At 38.9% G+C, this 18,803-nt stretch overlaps 1 protein-coding gene and 1 pseudogene across 2 annotated transcripts in view; one reads left to right on the forward strand and one right to left on the reverse strand.

The window, feature by feature from the left end:
* The window catches only part of SANBR (SANT and BTB domain regulator of CSR), a 68,412-nt gene that overhangs the window by 23,738 nt on the left and 25,871 nt on the right, over positions 1–18,803 (reverse strand). For both annotated transcript variants that reach the window (XM_047782004.1, XM_047782005.1), the window contains 4 exons: positions 15,442–15,528; positions 13,170–13,280; positions 9,931–10,054; positions 6,953–7,105 (listed from right to left, as the gene is read on the reverse strand). In XM_047782004.1, coding sequence (XP_047637960.1) covers positions 6,953–7,105; positions 9,931–10,054; positions 13,170–13,280; positions 15,442–15,528 — 475 coding nt within the window. The remainder of the gene's footprint in view (positions 1–6,952; positions 7,106–9,930; positions 10,055–13,169; positions 13,281–15,441; positions 15,529–18,803) is intronic.
* On the forward strand, positions 13,983–14,298 carry LOC125128042 (cytochrome c-like; annotated as a pseudogene).

Consider the following 18,803-nt stretch of genomic DNA (forward strand, 5'->3'; position numbering starts at 1 on the left):
TAAAAAAAAAAAAAAACGGTTATGGCAAATTTTGTTTCTTTTACAATTTTAAAAATAGAAGACATACATTCTCTGGGTCTCTTATATTTCTCATAATTTTGTCTGTGCTTCATTATGGATAGTTTCTTCTAACTTTTATCTTTTGCTAATCCTTCAGCTACATCTAACTTGCTATTAAATTTGCCAATGATCTTAAACTTGTTACTATATTTTTCAGTTCTAGCATTTGTTTTTATTTAAATTGTCACTTTTAAAAAATTCTACTGGAGTAAATTTATAATAATGTGTTAGTTTCAGGTATATAGCAAAGTGAATCAGTTATACATATATCCATTCTTTTCCAGACTGTTTTCCCATATAGGTTATTATAGAATATTGACTAGAGTTTTCTGTGCTACACAGTAAGCCCCTGTTGGTTATCTATTTCACATACGGTAGTGTGTGTAGTTAATCCCAAATTCCTAATTTATCCTTTCCTCCTACATTTTCCCCTTTGATAACCATTAATTTGCTTTTGAAATCCGTGAGTCTTTTTCTGTTTTGTAAATAAGTTCGTCTGTATCATTTAAAAAATTAGATTCCACATACAAGTGACATGATATACTTGTCTTTCTGTCTGACTTACTTCACTTAATATGATAATATCTAGGTCCATCTATGTTGCTTTTGCAAAAGGCATTATTTTGTTCTTTCTTAAGGCTGAGTACTATTCCGTTGTATGTATGTACCACATCTGCTTTTCCCATTCCTCTGCTGATGGACGTTTAGGTTGCTTCCATATCTTGGCTACTGCAAACAGGGCTGCAATCAACATTGGGGTGCATGTATCTTTTCGAATTATAGTTTTCTTCAGATATATGCCCAGGAGTGGAAATGCTGGATCAAATGGTAGTTCTATTTTTAGGTTTTCTTTTTTTTTCTTTTTTTTGAGCTTTACTTTTTTTTTACACTTCTAAAACAACTTCTTAAAATGTAAGCCAAACCAAGTCGTTTAATACAGTGCAATAATTAACAATTCCGTCATTTGTTTTTGCATACAAGATTTCAGAAATGTAGGAAATCCATGACAAATGACAGCAAGAAAGTTTAATGACGTCGCCTAATTCTTTTTTGGCTGCACCCATAGCACATGGAAGTTCCTGAGCCAGGGTTCGAATACGAGCTGCAGCTGTAACCTATGCTAAAGCTATGGCAACACTGGGTCCTTAACCTACTGCACCAGGCCAGGGATTGAACCCAAACCATCTCAGAGATAAACACCAGTTCCTTAACTGCTACACCACAGAACTCCCCTAAATTTTTGATTATTTTGTCTTTTGAGGGCCACACGTGTGGCATATGTAAGTTCCCAGGCTCGGGGCTGAATCAGAGCTGCAGCTGCAGCTGCTGGCCTATGCCACAGGCACAGCAATGCTAGATCCAAGCCATGTCTGTGACCTACACCACAGCTCATGGCAACACTGGATTCTTAACCCACTGAGTGAGGCCAGGGTGAGCCCGCATTCTCATGGAACCTAGTCGGGTTTGTTAACGCTAAGCCACAATGGGAGCTCTTCCCCTAAATTTTTTAAAAAGGAAAAATTTCTGGAATTCCTGTTGTGGCGCAGCAGAAATGAATCCGACTAGGAACCATGAGGTTGGGGGTTCGGTCCCTGGCCTTGCTCAGTGGGTTAAGGATCTGGCGTTGCCGTGAGCTGTGGTGTAGGTCGCAGATGCGGCTCAGATCTGGTATTGCTGTGGCTCTGGCGTAGGCCGGCGGCTACAACTCTGATTAGACCCCTAGCCTGGAAACCTCAATAAGACCCCCCCCCCCAAAAAAAAGAAAAATTTCCATAGTTGAAATCCATTTTCTAAACAAATACAGTGTTGTATATGCTTAATGTTCCAGACTGTTAACTTTATAAAGTGAAAGTCTAAGTTCCCACTGTAGCTCAGCAGATTAAGAATGTGACTAGTACCCATGAGGATGAATGTTTGATCTGTGTCCTCACTCAGTGGATTAAGGATCTGGTGATGCAGAGAACTGAAGTGTAGGTCATTGCTGTGGCATAGGCCAGAGCTGCAGCTTGGATTCGACCCCTAGCCTGGGAACTTCCATATGCATGTTGCCATTATGAAACAAAATCAGTCAATCAATCAAACAAGTGAAAGTTATCCATATATATAAACAAGGCCTCTTTTTCACTGATTTCCATCTCATTTAAATCTTTGGCTATTTCAGTCTTCAGATTTCACAGGTAAGACTGAGTTTCTCAGATACAAATAAAATGTTTAAGTCCATGATATACTGTAGTACTGGGGAAACAAACACATCAAATACTTACAGGCTGCTGTAATACTTTTCTTTTTTTTAGAAAAATGTCAAATGTAGGAGTTCCCATCATGGCGCAGTGGTTAACGAATCCGACTAGGAACCATGAGGTTGCGGGTTCGGTCCCTGCCCTTGCTCAGTGGGTTAACGATCCGGCATTGCCATGAGCTGTGGTGTAGGTTGCAGACGCGGCTCGGATCCCGCGTTGCTGTGGCTCTGGCGTAGGCTGGCAGCTACAGCTCCAATTTGACCCCTAGCCTGGGAACCTCCATATGCCGCGGGAGCGGCCCAAGAAATAGCAAAAAAAAAAGAAAAGAAAAGAAAAGAAAAATGTCAAATGTGTATGGCCATCAAGACATATTCTTTCTTGAATTTCCCTGGTTTTAAAAAAAATGAGGCAACGACACTTTTTCTCTCTCATCTTTCCTCTCAATCTTGAAGTTGGAGGCAGGTCTTAGGTCAAAGGGTGAGGATTTCTGGGAGGTGGTGGGAGCATGAGCTCTGTGTGCAGGTCCACATTATGCTTTTCTTCTGTCCATGAGAAGCTGCTGCACATGTGTCAATGAACTCAACAACATTTTCTTGGTGATGGGATTGGAGATGCTGTTGTACACAGCCTTGGAAGTGCTGTAGGCATTAGGCAAACTTTGGCTATTCTCTGTCTCATAAAGATCCAGCTGTTGTTCTTGAATTTGCATTCTATAATTTTGTTGTCATACTGTTTTAGTTCTTCTGTCACCTTGATTTGTACAAAGGGTCTTTAATAACCTCTAACAGAGAGATAACTAAAATTCTGAGGAAGTATCCTTCTCCTCTCATTCTTATTACTTTTTTTTTTTTTTTTTGCTTTTTAGGGCCACACCCATGGCATATGGAGGTTCCCAGGCTAAGGGCTGAATTGGAGCTGCAGCTACTGGCCTACGCCACAGCCATGCAGGATCCCAGCCGCATCTGCAACCTATGCCGCAGCTCATGGCAACACCAGATCCTTAATCCACTGAGCAAGGCCAAGGATTGAACCCGCAACCTCATGGCGGCTAGTCAGATTTGTTTCTGCTGTGCCATGACAAGAACTTCCCATTCTATCATTAAGCAAACATCCACAGAACTCACAGACTGGGAGGCTTCCATTTCAAAATATCATTACATCAAACAGGTTTATATTTACATCAATGTTCGCTACAGCATTATTCATAATCTATTTTTAGAGTTTTTTTGGGCCCTGCCCATGACATGCAGAAATTCCTTGGCCAGGGGTCAAATCCATGCAACAGCAGTGACAACACTGGATCCTTAACTGCTAGGCTACCAGCAGTTTTTTAAGGAACGTCCATACTGTGCTCCACAGTGTCTGCACAAATTTACATTCCCACCAACAGTGTAGGAGGATTCCCTTTCTCCACACCCTCTCCAGGATTTATTATTTGTAGACTTTTTGATGATGGTCATTCTGACTGATGTGAAGTGATACCTCGCTGTAGTTTGATTTGCATTTCTCTAATAATTACTGATGCTGACCATCTTTTCATATTCTTTTTGGCCATCTATATGTTTTCTTTGGAGAAATGTCTATTTAGATCTTCTGCCCATTTTTTGATTAGGTTGTTTATTTTTCTGATACAGAGCTGCATGAGATAGCTGTATATTTTGGAGGATATTCCCTTGCTGGCTGCTTTGTTTGCAAAGGTTTTCTCCCATTGTGTGGGTTGTCTTTTCATTTTGTTTATGATTTCTTTTGCTGTGCAGAAGATTTTAAGTTTAATTACGTCTCATTTATTTTTGTTTTTATTTTATTTTATCTTTTGTATTTTTAGGGTTGCACCCGTGCTATATGGAAGTTCCCAGGCTAGGGGTTGAATCCGAGCTATAGCCACTGGTCTACACCACAGCCACAGCACCAGATCCCAGCTGCGTCTGTGATCTAAACCACAACTCATGGCAATGTTGGATCTTTAACCCACTGAGCAGGGCCTGGGATTGAACCTGCGTCCTCACGGATACTAGTCAGATTTGTTACTGCTGAGCCGCTACAGGAACTCCCCAAAACACAATTTTACTACTATCTGAAACCATCCTACTCTTCTCTCCTGTTACAATAGAGGGGCTTTCCTCCTGGCTTAATGGATATTGCCACACATACTTAATATTCCACCCTATTGGAATAGGTTTACTGTCTCCTTATAAACTTTATACTATCAATATCTCTTCCTCAATTAGATCTTTCTTATTGACCTTTAAAAAGGTCTCTCCTATCAAAACAGAAACAATAAATAACCTCATTTATTCATAATGATCCATCTCCTTTCTTTCTCAAATTTCCCCAAAGAGTTGACAATCACACTGTCTCCATTTGTTTTCCTTCTACTCACTCCTTGCTCATACTAACCTGGCTTCTAAGCTTAGCACTACACCAAAACAGTTCTTCACTCATATGAATTCCAGATCACCAAAGCCAAAAGACACATTTCTTTCATTACTTTATTAGACCTCTTAGCACTGTTTTAGCATCGTGGACACACTTTCTCTAAATACTGCTCTCTTGACGTTCCTAACAATATTCTTGGTTTTCCTCCTATTGTTCTGTCTGCTCTTGATCACCCTCCTTTGCAGGCTCATGATTCTCTATTCAACCAACAGGTGCTGGACTTTCTCTAGGCTCCATTGTAGGCCCTAGGCTCTTATGCTCACCTATAGCTGTTGGTTTCAATGATCACTTATTTGCAAGAAGACTTACAAAGCCTTCAGCCCAGCTACTCTCTGAGCACCAAAACCCATATATCTAACACGCATTGCCTGGTTATCTTATAAAGCACCTCAGACTCAAAATGTCCTAAACAGAACTCCTCTCCAGACGTGGTCCTTCTGTTGTTTCCCCATCAGTGAAGAGCACCACCATCTTCCCAGGAGCGCAAGCAAGAACCTGAGTCATCCCTGACTCCTCCTATTCCCTCTGTGAAACGATCAATCAAGTCAGCTCAGTTTTACCTCCTAAACACTGAATTCATTTATCTTTGTCTCCGCTACCCTAGTCTAAGTCGCCATCATCTCTCTAACACGACTCTGATGGCTTCCTCTTGTACCTGACTTCACTCCAAGCCATTCTCCACACACAACTGCTATCGTCAAAACCTGAAATAAAGAAAAAACTCAAACACAGCCTTGGAGTTCCTGCCCCTGCATGGCCCGACACATACTGATCTCTCTAGCCCTGTCTTGATCTATGCATGTTTTCTATAGCAGGCAGTTTCTCACAGTCTCGTTTATCCACTATGTTCCTCCTGGCCTTGCTATTCTGACCAGAGGGCTCATTTCCTTCCACTTTGCTTCATATTCCTACTCCCCTTCAGATCTCCACCAAATACCAACTCCCCTTAAGGAGGAACAAAGTTTTCATTGACCTCAAGGCCCAGATCTGACCAGCTTATTACAGAAATTCATCAAGCATTCTTTTGCATGCTTTTCCCCTGATTTTGATATTACTGCCTGAACTATAAACTCCATGAAGACAGAAATTTAATTTTACACACTAATCTCTGCCTTGCACAGACTATGAAACAACTTTGGTGATTTATAAATATTTACTGTATGGATGATGATGAAGAAGAGTTTTAGGTTCCTTACATCACATAACATTTTCAAAAGTCTTAGTGAACAAGGACTCTAACTTAGTGAACAAGGACTCTAACCAACACATATGTGCAAGGATGTGTCACTGCAACACTGTAATAGTGTCAACTGGAAACAACCTAAATGATCATCAACAGGAGACCGGTTAAATAAACTGTGAGAAATACACATCTTGGGATATTACACTGCAAAATGTTTCATAGAATGATCACCCAGCTATGTTGTTGAGTGAAAAAATCAAATTACAGAATAATATGAATAATATGATCCCATTTCCAATATAAAAAGACTATGTAAAGGAGTTTATGCGGTGGCACAACGGGATCGGTGGTATCTTGGGAGCACTGGGATGCAGGTTCAATCCCTGGTCCAGCACAGGGGGTTAAGGATCTGGCATTGCCACAGCAGCAGCTTAGGTTGCAACTGTGGCTTGGATTTGATCCCTGGCCTGGGAACTCCATATGCCAAGGGGTGGCCAAAAACGAAAAAAACAAAAACAAATGTATAATTTGTACTTGAAATGTATACAACAAGGTCTGAAGAAAGAGGTGAACAGTGGCTACTTCTAAGAAGAGGTACAAAATGAGAGTTGGTATAAAGAGAGATTTATACTTTTTACTATTCTTATTTATGTATCAAGCCTTTTCTATATGGATGTATATTTATATTTTAAAAACAGTAAAAGGAGGAGTTCCCGTTGTGGCCCAGTGATTAACAAACCTGACTAGCTTCCATGAGGACGCGAGTTTGATCCTTGGCATCGCTCAGTGGGTTAAGGATCTGGCGTTGCCGTCAGCTATGGTGTAGGTCACAGACTCGGCTTGGACCTGCCTTTCTATGGCTGTGGCGTAGGCCAGCGGCTACAGTTCCAATTTGACCCCTAGCCTGAAAACCTCCACATGCCGGGGGTGTGGCCCTAAAAAGACAAAACAAACAAAAATTAGTAAAAGGAGAAACGATTTAAATATGAAGTGTTAGCACAATAACTACAAAAGAGCAACATTCAAAATTTACCTTTGTAAACTGAGTGGGGTCAAATCGGAGAACCTTTTGGTTACAGCAGGGATAAATTCCAGTGCCAACAGTACTCATTGAGCTTCCTGCAGTAGGATAAATCACTGTTTCTGAGTGATACTGACAATGTGAAAACTCTATACAGAGAAAAGCCTAAATAAAATACACAAAATCAAGTATTAGTCTCATAATGAAATTATACATCTCAAAAATGCTTTATTCAAGACCACATACTGTATGTTCCACCACATTACATGTACAGAAAAGGCAAACCTCCAGAGACACAAAGCGGATCTGTGGTGGGATTAAAGGTGAGACTGGGTTAGGGAGTGGCAGCAAATGGACATGAGGGATCTTTCTGGGGTGATGAAAATGTACTAGAGTTGAATGGTGGGGATGATTGCACCACTCTGTAAATTTATGAAAAAAATCAGTAAACTGTACACTTAAAATGAATGAATTTTACGGCATGTAATTATACCTCAATAAAGCTATTAAAAAGCAAAAATGAAAACACTTTACTCATAATTCATATCAGAATGAAACTGATCTTGATGTATGTCTAATTTTATAGTCATCCAATCACATAAAGAGTTTTCCAGGAATTCCTATTATGGCTCAGGAAACGAACCCCACTAGTATCCATGAGGTTGCAGGTTCAATCCCTGGTCCCACTCAGTGGGTTAAGGATCTGGTGTCACCGTAAGCTGTGGTCGCAGAAGCAGCTGGGATGTCTCGTTGCTGTGGCTGTGGCATAGGCCAGCAGCTGTAGCTCCGATGTGACCCCCATCCTGGGAACTTCCATATGCTGTGGGTGTGGCCCTAAGTTACAAAAAAAAAATTTTTCTGTCATGGCTCAGCAGTAATGAACCCGACTAGGATCCATGAGCACACAGATTTGATATTTATAAATATCAAATATTTATAAATATTTGCTATACAGATGATGATGAAGAAGAGTTTTAGGTTCCTTTCATCCATCAATGTTCAGTATCAGTGAAAACCGTGGAGTAACTCTGAATCACTGGTGAATAAACTTATTAAGGTTCAGTTATAATATTAATGGTTATGTTTCAGATACATTTACAAGTTGGTAAGATAATTTTAAGAAAGTAACCAAATTGACAATTTTAAGATCTGATCTTAAACACAAAAACAAGGATAGTCTATAATTCAATTATGATTATCAAACAACAGTTTTTATTTATTTATTTACTTGTTTATTTTTTCTATTTAGAGCTGTACCTGCAGCATATGGAAGTTCCCAGGTTAGAGGTTGAATTGGAGCTGCAGCTGTCGGCTGACGCCACAGCAGTAGCCACACAAGATCCAAGCTGCATCTGCAACCTACACCACAGCTTATGGCAACACCTGATTGGTAACCCACTGAGCAAGGCCAGGGATTGAACTTGCATCCATGGATACTAGTCAGGTTCCTAACCCACTGAGTCACGATGGAAACTCCTCAAACAATAGTTTTGTTTTGTATTGTTTTTGCTTTTTAGGGACACACCCGCAGCATATGGAGGTTCCCAGGCTGGGGGTCCAGTCAGAGCTGTAGCTGCCAGTCTACACCATAGCCACAGCAAAGCATGATCTGAGCCACGTCTGCAACCTACACCACAGCTCATGGCAACACCGGATCCTTAGCCCACTGAGCAGGCCAGGGATTGAACCTGCAACCTCATGGTTCCTAGTCGGATTGTTTCTGCTGTGCCATGATGGTTTTTAAATAAACAATGGTTTTTAAATAAAATTTTTTGAGTCTGATAAAAACTATAAGGTGCACATTCATACACAAAGTATTTTGCACACAAAATATTTTATGAGCTTATGAGCCTGCCACAATAAATATTAAAACTTATAAATATTCAATTTGCTATGAAGAGAGGAAAAAATTCTTCAGATTTTCTGCATTCTGACATGCTAAGAGAAGCCCAATATCTTTGATTATAAGTGATACCTCATGGTGGGGAGGACCATGACTGCCTATCTCACTTGTTACGATAAGCTGCTCTCTGCTCTTCCTTCCCTCTACTGAAAATCATTACCCAAGTGAGAGAGGAAAACTACTGGTGACATGGAGATCTAAGGGATTCATATAAAATTTTATGTAAAACACTCTGGGTTTATAATTAGGAATGATTGTGACCAATAAAGATCTATTTATTCTATAAAAGGATTTATTATAGGTACCTTCAAACAGCAAGTTTTCTTGTGTTTTTATGACAGACTTCAGTTAGAAGAAAATGAACAAAGCCTCTGTCATAACGCGATTATTATAACAAGGGCACATCTTAATAACAGCACTCTGTCTGCAAAGGTGTTCCTGAATTTCTAAAGAAATTTATGGGCTAACAAAGAAACAGTTTGGCTGGAAATAATAAAAGGCAGAAGGATTCTGTATTTTTTTTCCTTTGGGGAAAAAAATGGATTTGCTCACTTAAAACCTGTTGGCTTTATAAAAATTCAGCAAGTCATTCATTGCTTCAGCAATGGAAATAAAAACAAAGGAAGATTCATAGTAAGAGAATTGAAGTCAAAAGCAAGCAGTGTTTAATAGCACCATCATTTTTTGTCACTAATTTCTTAAAAAGATGTCAGACATTATCCAAACACACTGAAATTAATTAAACAGCATATATCAAAAGAGCCTGCTCTCAATGTTTGCAGAGCACAGTGTTTAAAAACACCCAGGAGTTCCCGTTGTGGCGCAGTGGAAATGAATCCGAGTAGGAACCATGAGGTTGCAGGTTCGATTCCAGGCCTTGCTCAGTGGGTGGCCTGGCCGTGAGCTGTGGTGTAGGTCGCAGACGCGGCTCAGATCTGGAATTGCTGTGGCTCTGGCATAGGCCGGCGGCTATTGCTCCGTCTCGACCCCTAGCCTGGGAACCTCCATATACTGTGGGTGCAGCCCTAAAAAGACCAAACAATAAAAATAAAAAATAAAATAAAATAAAAACACCCAACAAACTCACCTGATAACATCTTGAACAAGTTAGCCAGTTGACTGTTCCCCATAAGCGCCAATATACATCTCGCCAAGATTTTAATTCTTCAAAAAGACTATTCAAATACTCATGAACATCCCAAGTCTTATCTCTAAGGAAAAGAGCCTCAGTTATATTATCTTACAAGCAAGCAATAGAAACAATTTGTTTTAAGCAAATTTTGTTTGTTTGTTATGGTATGAATGGTCTTTACTGTCTGCAGTGGGAGGTGGAAGATGAAGAACAGCTTTGGCTCCCCGGGGCGACTCCACAGACTTGGTCACAGCCCTTGAAAAGCCAAGCAAGCATTTTTAAATTTGTGGTTTATTTCCAAGAACATTCCCCAAATGATGGCTGTGGGATAGACTACAATGGACTACAATGACTGGCAGAGATAGGATTATATACTAAATATAGTTTGAGTAGGCTAACAGTTGAGGAACCTTTAATTGTACATATTATAAAAGAAGCTATTAATTATTGATGATTCTAAACATTTCATTAATGTATTAGTTCTTTATATTATTTTCAAAAGGTATTTTTAGTAAGTGAGTAATAAAATAATATATAATCAGGTCTTGGTAATACACATTTTTAAGTTAAGCGATATAAACTTAAACAGACAAGGCTTAAAACTTCACTTGCTCCGGTCATATGTAACAAATTCCTATTTTTATCCAAGTCCCTAGTCTTTCTGAACTTCTGCTATTTTTGTCCTTAGTTCAATAAATAACAAAATGCCATCAAGTTATTACAAATGATTGTCACATCTGCTTTAGATTATTTAAAAACAATTTTTAAAATGTTATCAACAGCTCACCTGCAAAAAACCACTTTGAACAAAAATGGATGTTGAATTATTATCAGTTTTTTCACATAGTAATATTAATAATTATTGCTGTCAAAATGGCAATAATTTTCAAAAGGTGAATCAAATCTCAAGACAAAAAAGTACAGGAGTTCTGTTGTGGCTCAGTGGGTTAAGGATCCGGCGTTGTCACTGCCGAAGCTCAGGTTGCTGCTGTGGTGCAAGTTCGATCCCTGGCCTGAGAACTTCCACATGCCATGGGTGGTGTGGTCAAAAAAAAAAAAGAAGAAAAAGTATAAAATTTCTACTACTTAATGAATACTCCCTACTATTTATATGGAGATAAAAATGAAACATTTTATTATTACTATTTTTTTGTCTTTTGTTTTTTTAGGGCTACACCCACGGCATGTGGAGGTTCCCAGGTTAGGGGTCTAATAAGAGTTGTAGCTACCGGCCTACACCACAGCCACAGCAACATGGGATCGGAGGCGTATCTGTGACTTACACCACAGCTCATGGTGACACCAGATCCTTAACCCACTGAGCAAGGCCAGAGATTGAACCTGCATCCTCATGGATACTAACTAGTCTGGTTCCTTAACCATTGAGCCATGATGGGAACTCCAAAAATGAAACATTTTAAAGTTGACTGTGCTATTAATACTAGGGTAAAATGTGTTTCTTTGGAGTTCCTGTTGTGGCTCAGTAGATTAAGGACCTGACATCTCTGTGAAGATGCAGGTTTGATCCCTGGCCTCTCTCAGTACATTAAGGATCCAGCATTGCTGCAAGCTGTGGCATGAATCTGGCACTGCTGTGGCTGTAGTGTAGTTACAACTGCAGCTCCAATTCAACCCCTGGCCTGGGAACTTCCATATATTGCAGGTGTGGCCATAAAGAGAAAAAAAAATTAGTTTCTCTGGATTTCTTTTTTAATGTTTAAAATATGAAATCTAACATTTGTGGTTTTTTTAATAATAAAGTGTTGTACATTTTGAATATAGGAAAGAAACCAAAAAGAAAATGAAAATCATTCATAATACTATCACTCAAAGGTAACATCACTAAAGTTAACATTTTAGTGAACAGTCTCTAGTTTTGTTTTATAGCCTGCCTTGTCTTTTTCCTTAATTTATGACTAACCACTTTCTATGTAACAATATTCTTTTACATTCTCTTAGGCTACATATGAAGAATTTATACTGATGTGATTTATACCTATATGCTATTACAATGAATATATTTAAGTTCATTTAAACATTTGAGTGTTTTCTCACTTTTTCCTATTTATATATGGCAGTAAATGTCCTTATTAAATGCTTTCACAAATCAATATTACCTCTCTGAATACATTCCTAGCGGTAGGATATTGTCAGGGAATATACATATAGGCTTTAAAGCTTTTGTTTTCCTGAGACATTATACCAACTTATAACACTCTCCCTCTACTCCCCAACTCAGAATGAGAACAGTTTTGAAATTAAAAGGGAAAGGGGAGTTCCCGTTGTGGCGCAGTGGAAACGAATCCAACTAGGAACCATGAGGTTGCGGATTCGATCCCTGGCCTTGCTCGGTCGGTTAAGGATCTGGAGTTGCTGTGGCTGTGGTGTAGGCCAGCAGCTGTAGCTCCGATTGGACCCCTAGCCTGGGAACCTCCATATGCTTTTTGCAAGTGCAGCCCTAAAAAGACAAAAGACAAAAAAAAAAGAAAAAAATGAAAAGGGAAATAAAAATGGACTATGCATTAAAGGAATGCTGACAAAGTATGAAGAATAAATAGATTACAGAAAATCCAGTTTTAAAGACATTTTTCCTCATTTAACAAAATTCATCTGAAAGTAAATTTGGTGCTCTTGTCAAAGTCAATATAACACTTAGATAGATAACTAAAATCTGTTAGTGAAATCATTTTAATGGTACTAACCAGACTATCTTTCAAGATTAATGCATAATAATTTTTACTAAGGTTCTGGGCGTTCTCGTTGTGGCTCAGCAGTAACAAACCTGACTAGTGTCCATGAAGATGCAGGTTCAATCCCTGGCCTCGCTCAGTGGGTTAAGGATCCGGCATTGCCACAAGCTGTGGCATAGGTCACAGATGCAGCTCAGATCTGGCATTGCTGTGGCTGTGGTGTAGGCTGGCAGCTGCAGCTCCATTCAACCCCTAGCCTGGGAACTTCCATATTCCATAAAGACAAAATAATAATTTTTACTAAAGTTTTAAAACATCATGAAATTTACCCAGTAAATAAAATATAGCTTTTATAGCAACTTTGTTTTCAAAGTAACAACTTTCTAAATCAAAGTTGGATCACATGCAAAAAAGATGTTATCCCAGTCTTTATAAGAGTAGTTTTACTTTTATAAATACACTCTGAATTCATGTTTTAAAAACTGTATTTTATTTTCTCTATACCTTATGTGAATGTAGATAATATTTCCATGTTGATCCACATTGATTTTTCCAGGAATGCAAGAAATTCTTCTTTCAGTTTCTTTTGTTAAAAGTTTCTTACATAAACAGCATCTATAACACAAAGAAGATTTAATCCCACCAAAAGCCCCAAACAACCCTATTAAAAAAATGGGCAGAGGAACTGAACAGAAATTTTTTCAAAGAGGAATGCAGATGGCCCACAGGCAAATGGAAATATGCTCAACACTGCTAATCATCTGGGAAATGCAAACCAAGACCAAAATGAGATATACCCTCACAACCGTCAGAATGACTATCATCAAGGACTTCCCGTCGTGGCTCAGCAGAAACAAATCTGACTAGCATCCATGAGGACACAGTTTCGATCCCTGGCCTTACTCAGTGGGTTAAGGATCTGGCGTTGCCATGAGCTGTGGTGTAGGTCGCAGACTCGGCTCAGATACTGCATTGCTTGGCTGTGGTGTAGGCCAGTGGCTACAGCTCCAATTTGACCCCTAGCCTGGGAACCTCCATATGCAGGTGCAGCCCTAAAAAAAGAAAAGACAAAAAAAATTAAAAAAAAAGAATGATTATCATCAAAACAAAAACAAACAAAAAAACCACACAAATAAATATTGGTGAGGATGTGGAGAAAAAGGAATCCTCATACACATTGGTGGGAATGTAAATTGGTGCGGCCACTGTGGAAAACAGTAGAGATATCTCAATAAACTAAAAATAGGCTAGAAAACGGGACATCCAGCCTGCGAGTGGCCACTTGTCTGTTGAGCTCGGCAAAAGAATGATTTTAAAATGGGTGATGTTGAGAAGGGCAAGAAGATTTTTGTTCAGTAGTACGCCTAGTGCCATACTGTAGAAGAGGGAGGCAAGCACAAGACTGGTCCAAACCTCCATGGTCTGTTTGGGTGGAAGACAGGTCAGGCTCTTGGATTCACTTACACAGATGCTAACAAGAACAAAGACATCACATGGGGGAGAGGAGACACTGATGGAGTACTTGGAGAATCCCAAGAAGTACATCCCTGGAACAAAAATGATCTTCACTGGCATTAAGAAGGGAGAAAGGGAAGACTTGGTAGCTTATCTCAAAAAAGCTGCTAATGAGTAAAATTGGTCACTGCCTTATTTATTACAAGACCGAATGCCTCATGACTTTTATGTGTACCATATTTAAATTGATTTCATACACTAGAATTCAGATCATGTATGGCTGATGGAATTGTTTCTGTTGGATGGTCCTGATTTAAATAAGATGGGTTGGTGGCTAAATGAATATGGTCAGCTTTTTGAATTTTAGTAGTAATTCCAGTTCAACAAGTACTATCACTGTTTCCCCCTTCTACAGAGATGATTAAACTTGAATGTGGAATGTTAAACTTTTCAGGAAAATGGTAAATACCTTCTCAGAACCTATAGGAGACTGGTTTTATATTTAGATTTCTATAACTGGTTATATTAATATATTTAAATACTGAGAAGATCCCTTCACTATCTCATAGAGAGCAAGATTTACCAGTGTTCCAAGTTGTGTTCACTAGCCTGTTAAGGCATGAGCTGAAGAAAAACTGACAATGTCCCATTTATCTTTTTGGTCTTAACTACGCCAATTTCATTAAAATTATCTGTATCTAAAAAAAAAAAAAAAAAAAGAAAAGAAAATGTGGCACACACACAATGAAATACTACTCTGCCATAAAGAACAAAAATTTGTTTTGGTTGCACCTGCACCATATGGAAATTCTCAGGCCTACAACTGAATTCGAGCCATAGCTGCAGCAATGCCAAATTCTTAACCTGCTGTGCCACAGTGAGAATTCTAAAAAAGAACAAAATTTTGCCATTTGCACTAACATGGACAGATGTGGAGGGCATTAATAAGTCAAACACAGAAAGACAAATACCATATGATATCATTTATACGTGGAACCTAAAAAAATACAACAAACTAGTGAATAAAACAAGCAGCAGACTTACAGTTATAGAGAACAAACTAGCGATTATAGGGCAACATAGGGGTGGCGGGGAATGGGAGATACCAACTATTTGGTATAAGACAGGCTCAAGGATGTATTGTACAACATGGGGAATTTGGCGATATTTTTTAATAACTCTAAATGGAAAGAAACCTTTAAAAATTGTATAAACATTTTAAAAAAGATACAAAAACACTCAAGCAGAAAAATTTTAATGTAGGAAATTAAAGAATTTAGTTGCATTATATAGCATACCAAAGAAAAGCACTTCACTGTACCTGTATAATGTTGCTGCATTATTCCGAGAATCTGGATTCAAGTACTCAGGATCAAACAGTCTCTCAATCTTCTTACAAAAAAGTTTACTATTAAAAACAAATGATCAACAAATTAATTTTCTATATCTACTTTACTAAAGTTACTTGATAATGATGAAAATAAATGCTGAGCTATCTGCACATGTAGAAAATGACTAATAAATCCTTACAAAGTCCTTTCTTGGGAATTTACAACACATGTTTATTGTTCTAAATAAATAAACCTACTAATGAGAACTACTTGATCAAGAATCCATTTTCTGTCTCAGAAAAATGAGACACATTATCTACTGTCTTTCAGTCCTTTGTTAAGGAATATTCAAGACTAAGGATTTTGGAAATTTAACAATCCTGGGTCTATCAATAATTCGGTATGTGATCTTTGGCAACTTAGCCTCTTTGAACCTTATTTTTCTCATCTCTAAAAGGGGGCTAATAATTTCAAATGCATAAGGTTTTATGATGGTTAAGTTAGATAGTGTTTTTAAAGAGTGCCAGACACAGCATTAAAAATTAAATGTTAATAACTTTACTATTATGCATAACATAATAATGTTATGCATGCACTTTCAGTCATCTAAGTGTGTCATTAATGCCAAGTGTATATCTTGACTGTCTCTGTTTTCCCTCAAGTAATGTCTGCTATTAAAAGGCCAGAATTTGGATTTAGGATCCTGATCTCATTTTCAAGTATTTAGTTCTTAGACAATTCCCCTCTGTCTCATTCCCTTTAAGGACTAAAGTGTGGGGTAATCCCCTGCATTACCAATTTCTCCCACTCTAGTGAATCATCCTGATCAGCATATATAAACATAATCAGTGTCTCCCTTCTTCAAAAAAAAAAAAAAAAAATCCTTGTAGTTCCCGCTGTGGCACAGTGGGTTAAAGATCTGGTGTTATCTCTGAGGTGGCACAGGTTCAAGCCCTGGCCCAGCACAATGGTTAATGATCTGGCATTGCCGTACCTGTGGTGTAGGTCGAAGGTGGGGTTTGGATTTGATCCCTGTCCTGGGAACTTTCATATGCCATGGGTGCAGCTGCAAAAGAAAAAAACAATCCTTTCTTGAGTCTACCTATCCCTAAAAGCTACTGCTAAATTTTTCTGCAATCATTCAGACCAAAAAAGCTGGAAAAAAGTTGTCTAAATCCAATTAGCTGTGCTTCTGTCCTCATCTTACTCTAAACTTGACCACTTCTAATCTAATCTTAATTACTCTAATCACTTCTTCCTTTTTGAAACTCTTTTTCCTTTTGCTTTTCCTTTGACCCCCTGACTCCTCTCAAGTCCCTCACTGGCTACTTCTCTTCTGAACCTCTAAATGTTGGAGAGTTTAATCAATACTCTCTTGTTAACAATTTGAAAATAAAATAAATAGGAGTTCCCTTGTGGTTCAGCAGGGTAAGGATCCAATGCTGTCACTGCTGTGTCTCTAGTTATAGCTGTGGTACAGGTTCAATCCCTGGCCCAGGAACTTACACATGCCACAGGCACTGGACAAAAAAATAAAAACAGGATTTATAATAGCACCAAAACATTTTAAATGTCTATGAATAATTTTAATAAAAAAGGAAAATATTTCTACACTAAAAACTACAAAACATTGCTAAAATAAATTGAGGGTTATTTACCATGTTCATGAACTGAAAGACTTAATATTATTAAGATGTTCTTTCCCAGATCTACAGGTTGAATATTAACCCTCCAATGTGAAGTGTGTGTGTATGTATGTGAGTGTATGAGGGAGAGAGAAAATAGGCAGGCTGATTATAAATTTTTTAAAATGGCCACACCCATGGCATATGGAAGTTCCCAGACCAGGGATCGAATCCCAGCCACAGCTGCAACCTACACCACACCCCAGCTGCAGCAACATCCTTAACTCACTGTACTGTGCTGGGGATTGAACCCACACCACCACAGAGACAATGCTGTATCCTTAACATGCTATACCACAGCAGGGACTCCTGTAAAATTTCCATGGAAATGCAAAGGATATAAAATGACCAAAACAGCAATCTTTTTTTTTTTTTTTGTCTTTTCTGGGGCCTCACCTGTAGCATATGGAGGTTCCCAGGCTAGAGGTCTAATCGGAGCTGTAGCCACCGGCCTAAACCACAGCCACAGCAATGCAGGATCTGAGCTGTGTCTGCGACCTACATCACAGCTCACGGAAAGGCCAGATCCTTAACCCACTGAGCGAGGCCAGGGATCGAACCCACAACCTCATGGTTCCTAGTCGGATTTGTTAACCACTGAGCCACAATGGGAACTCCAAAACAGCAATCTTAAAGAAAGGCAGAGCTGAAGAATGAATGAATTCATTCATTCATTCATACACACATACATATGTACATGAATTTACGGCCACACCTACAGCATATGGAAGTCCCTGGGCTAGGGGTTGAATTGGAGCTGCCGCTGCCAGGCACAGCCACACCCACAGAGGATATGAGCTGCACCTGTGACCTATGTCAGGATCTGCAACAATGCTGGATTCTTAACCCACTGAGCGAGGTCAGGGATTGAACCTGAACACTCACAGATACTATGTTGGGTTCTGAAACTGCTGAGCCACAACGGGAACTCGGAAGCTGAAGAATTTAGATTGTTAGACACCATAAAACATTAGAAAGCTGAAATTAAGACAGCGTACTACTAACATAAGAAAGAAATCAACATAACAAAATGAAGAATTCAGAGACATCTCACATAGATTGTCACCTGATTTACAGTAAAGATGCCAGTGCAATTCAGTGGATAAAGTATGATTTTTCTTGCTAGGAATTCTCATCCAGTTTGTGGTTTCAAACCTCACCTACTTTTTTTTTTTTGGTTGTGGCATGTAAAAGTTCCTGGTCCAGGGACTGTACCCACAACATAGCAATGACCTAACCACAGCAGTGACACCAGATCCTTACCCACTAGGCTACCAGGCAACTCCAAACCATATCTACTCATATATTTCTATTTTAAGCCCTGACCTCTGACCTAAATTACAGACTTATATATCCAACTATGTACCTGTCATCCTAGCTGAATGTCCAAGAGTGTAAGAAGTGTATTAAATATATTAATCTTAACAATACTCAAACCCATCTCTTGAGTCCCCTCACTCTAGTGATTCCCCTATCTTTTTTTTTTAAATGAGAGTTGCAAAGTTTATTTCAGGTTCTCTCTTTCTCTCTCCTCCCTCTCTCTCTCTTTTTTTTTTTTTTTTTTTGCCACACTGGCATCATGTGACAGTTCCTGGGACAGAGATCAAATTCGTACTACATGAGCAACCCAAGCCACAGCAGTGAAAACACAGATGTAATCCACTAAG

Source organism: Phacochoerus africanus, chromosome 5 (assembly GCF_016906955.1).
Source record: "Phacochoerus africanus isolate WHEZ1 chromosome 5, ROS_Pafr_v1, whole genome shotgun sequence".
NCBI classification, from domain to species: domain Eukaryota; kingdom Metazoa; phylum Chordata; class Mammalia; order Artiodactyla; family Suidae; genus Phacochoerus; species Phacochoerus africanus.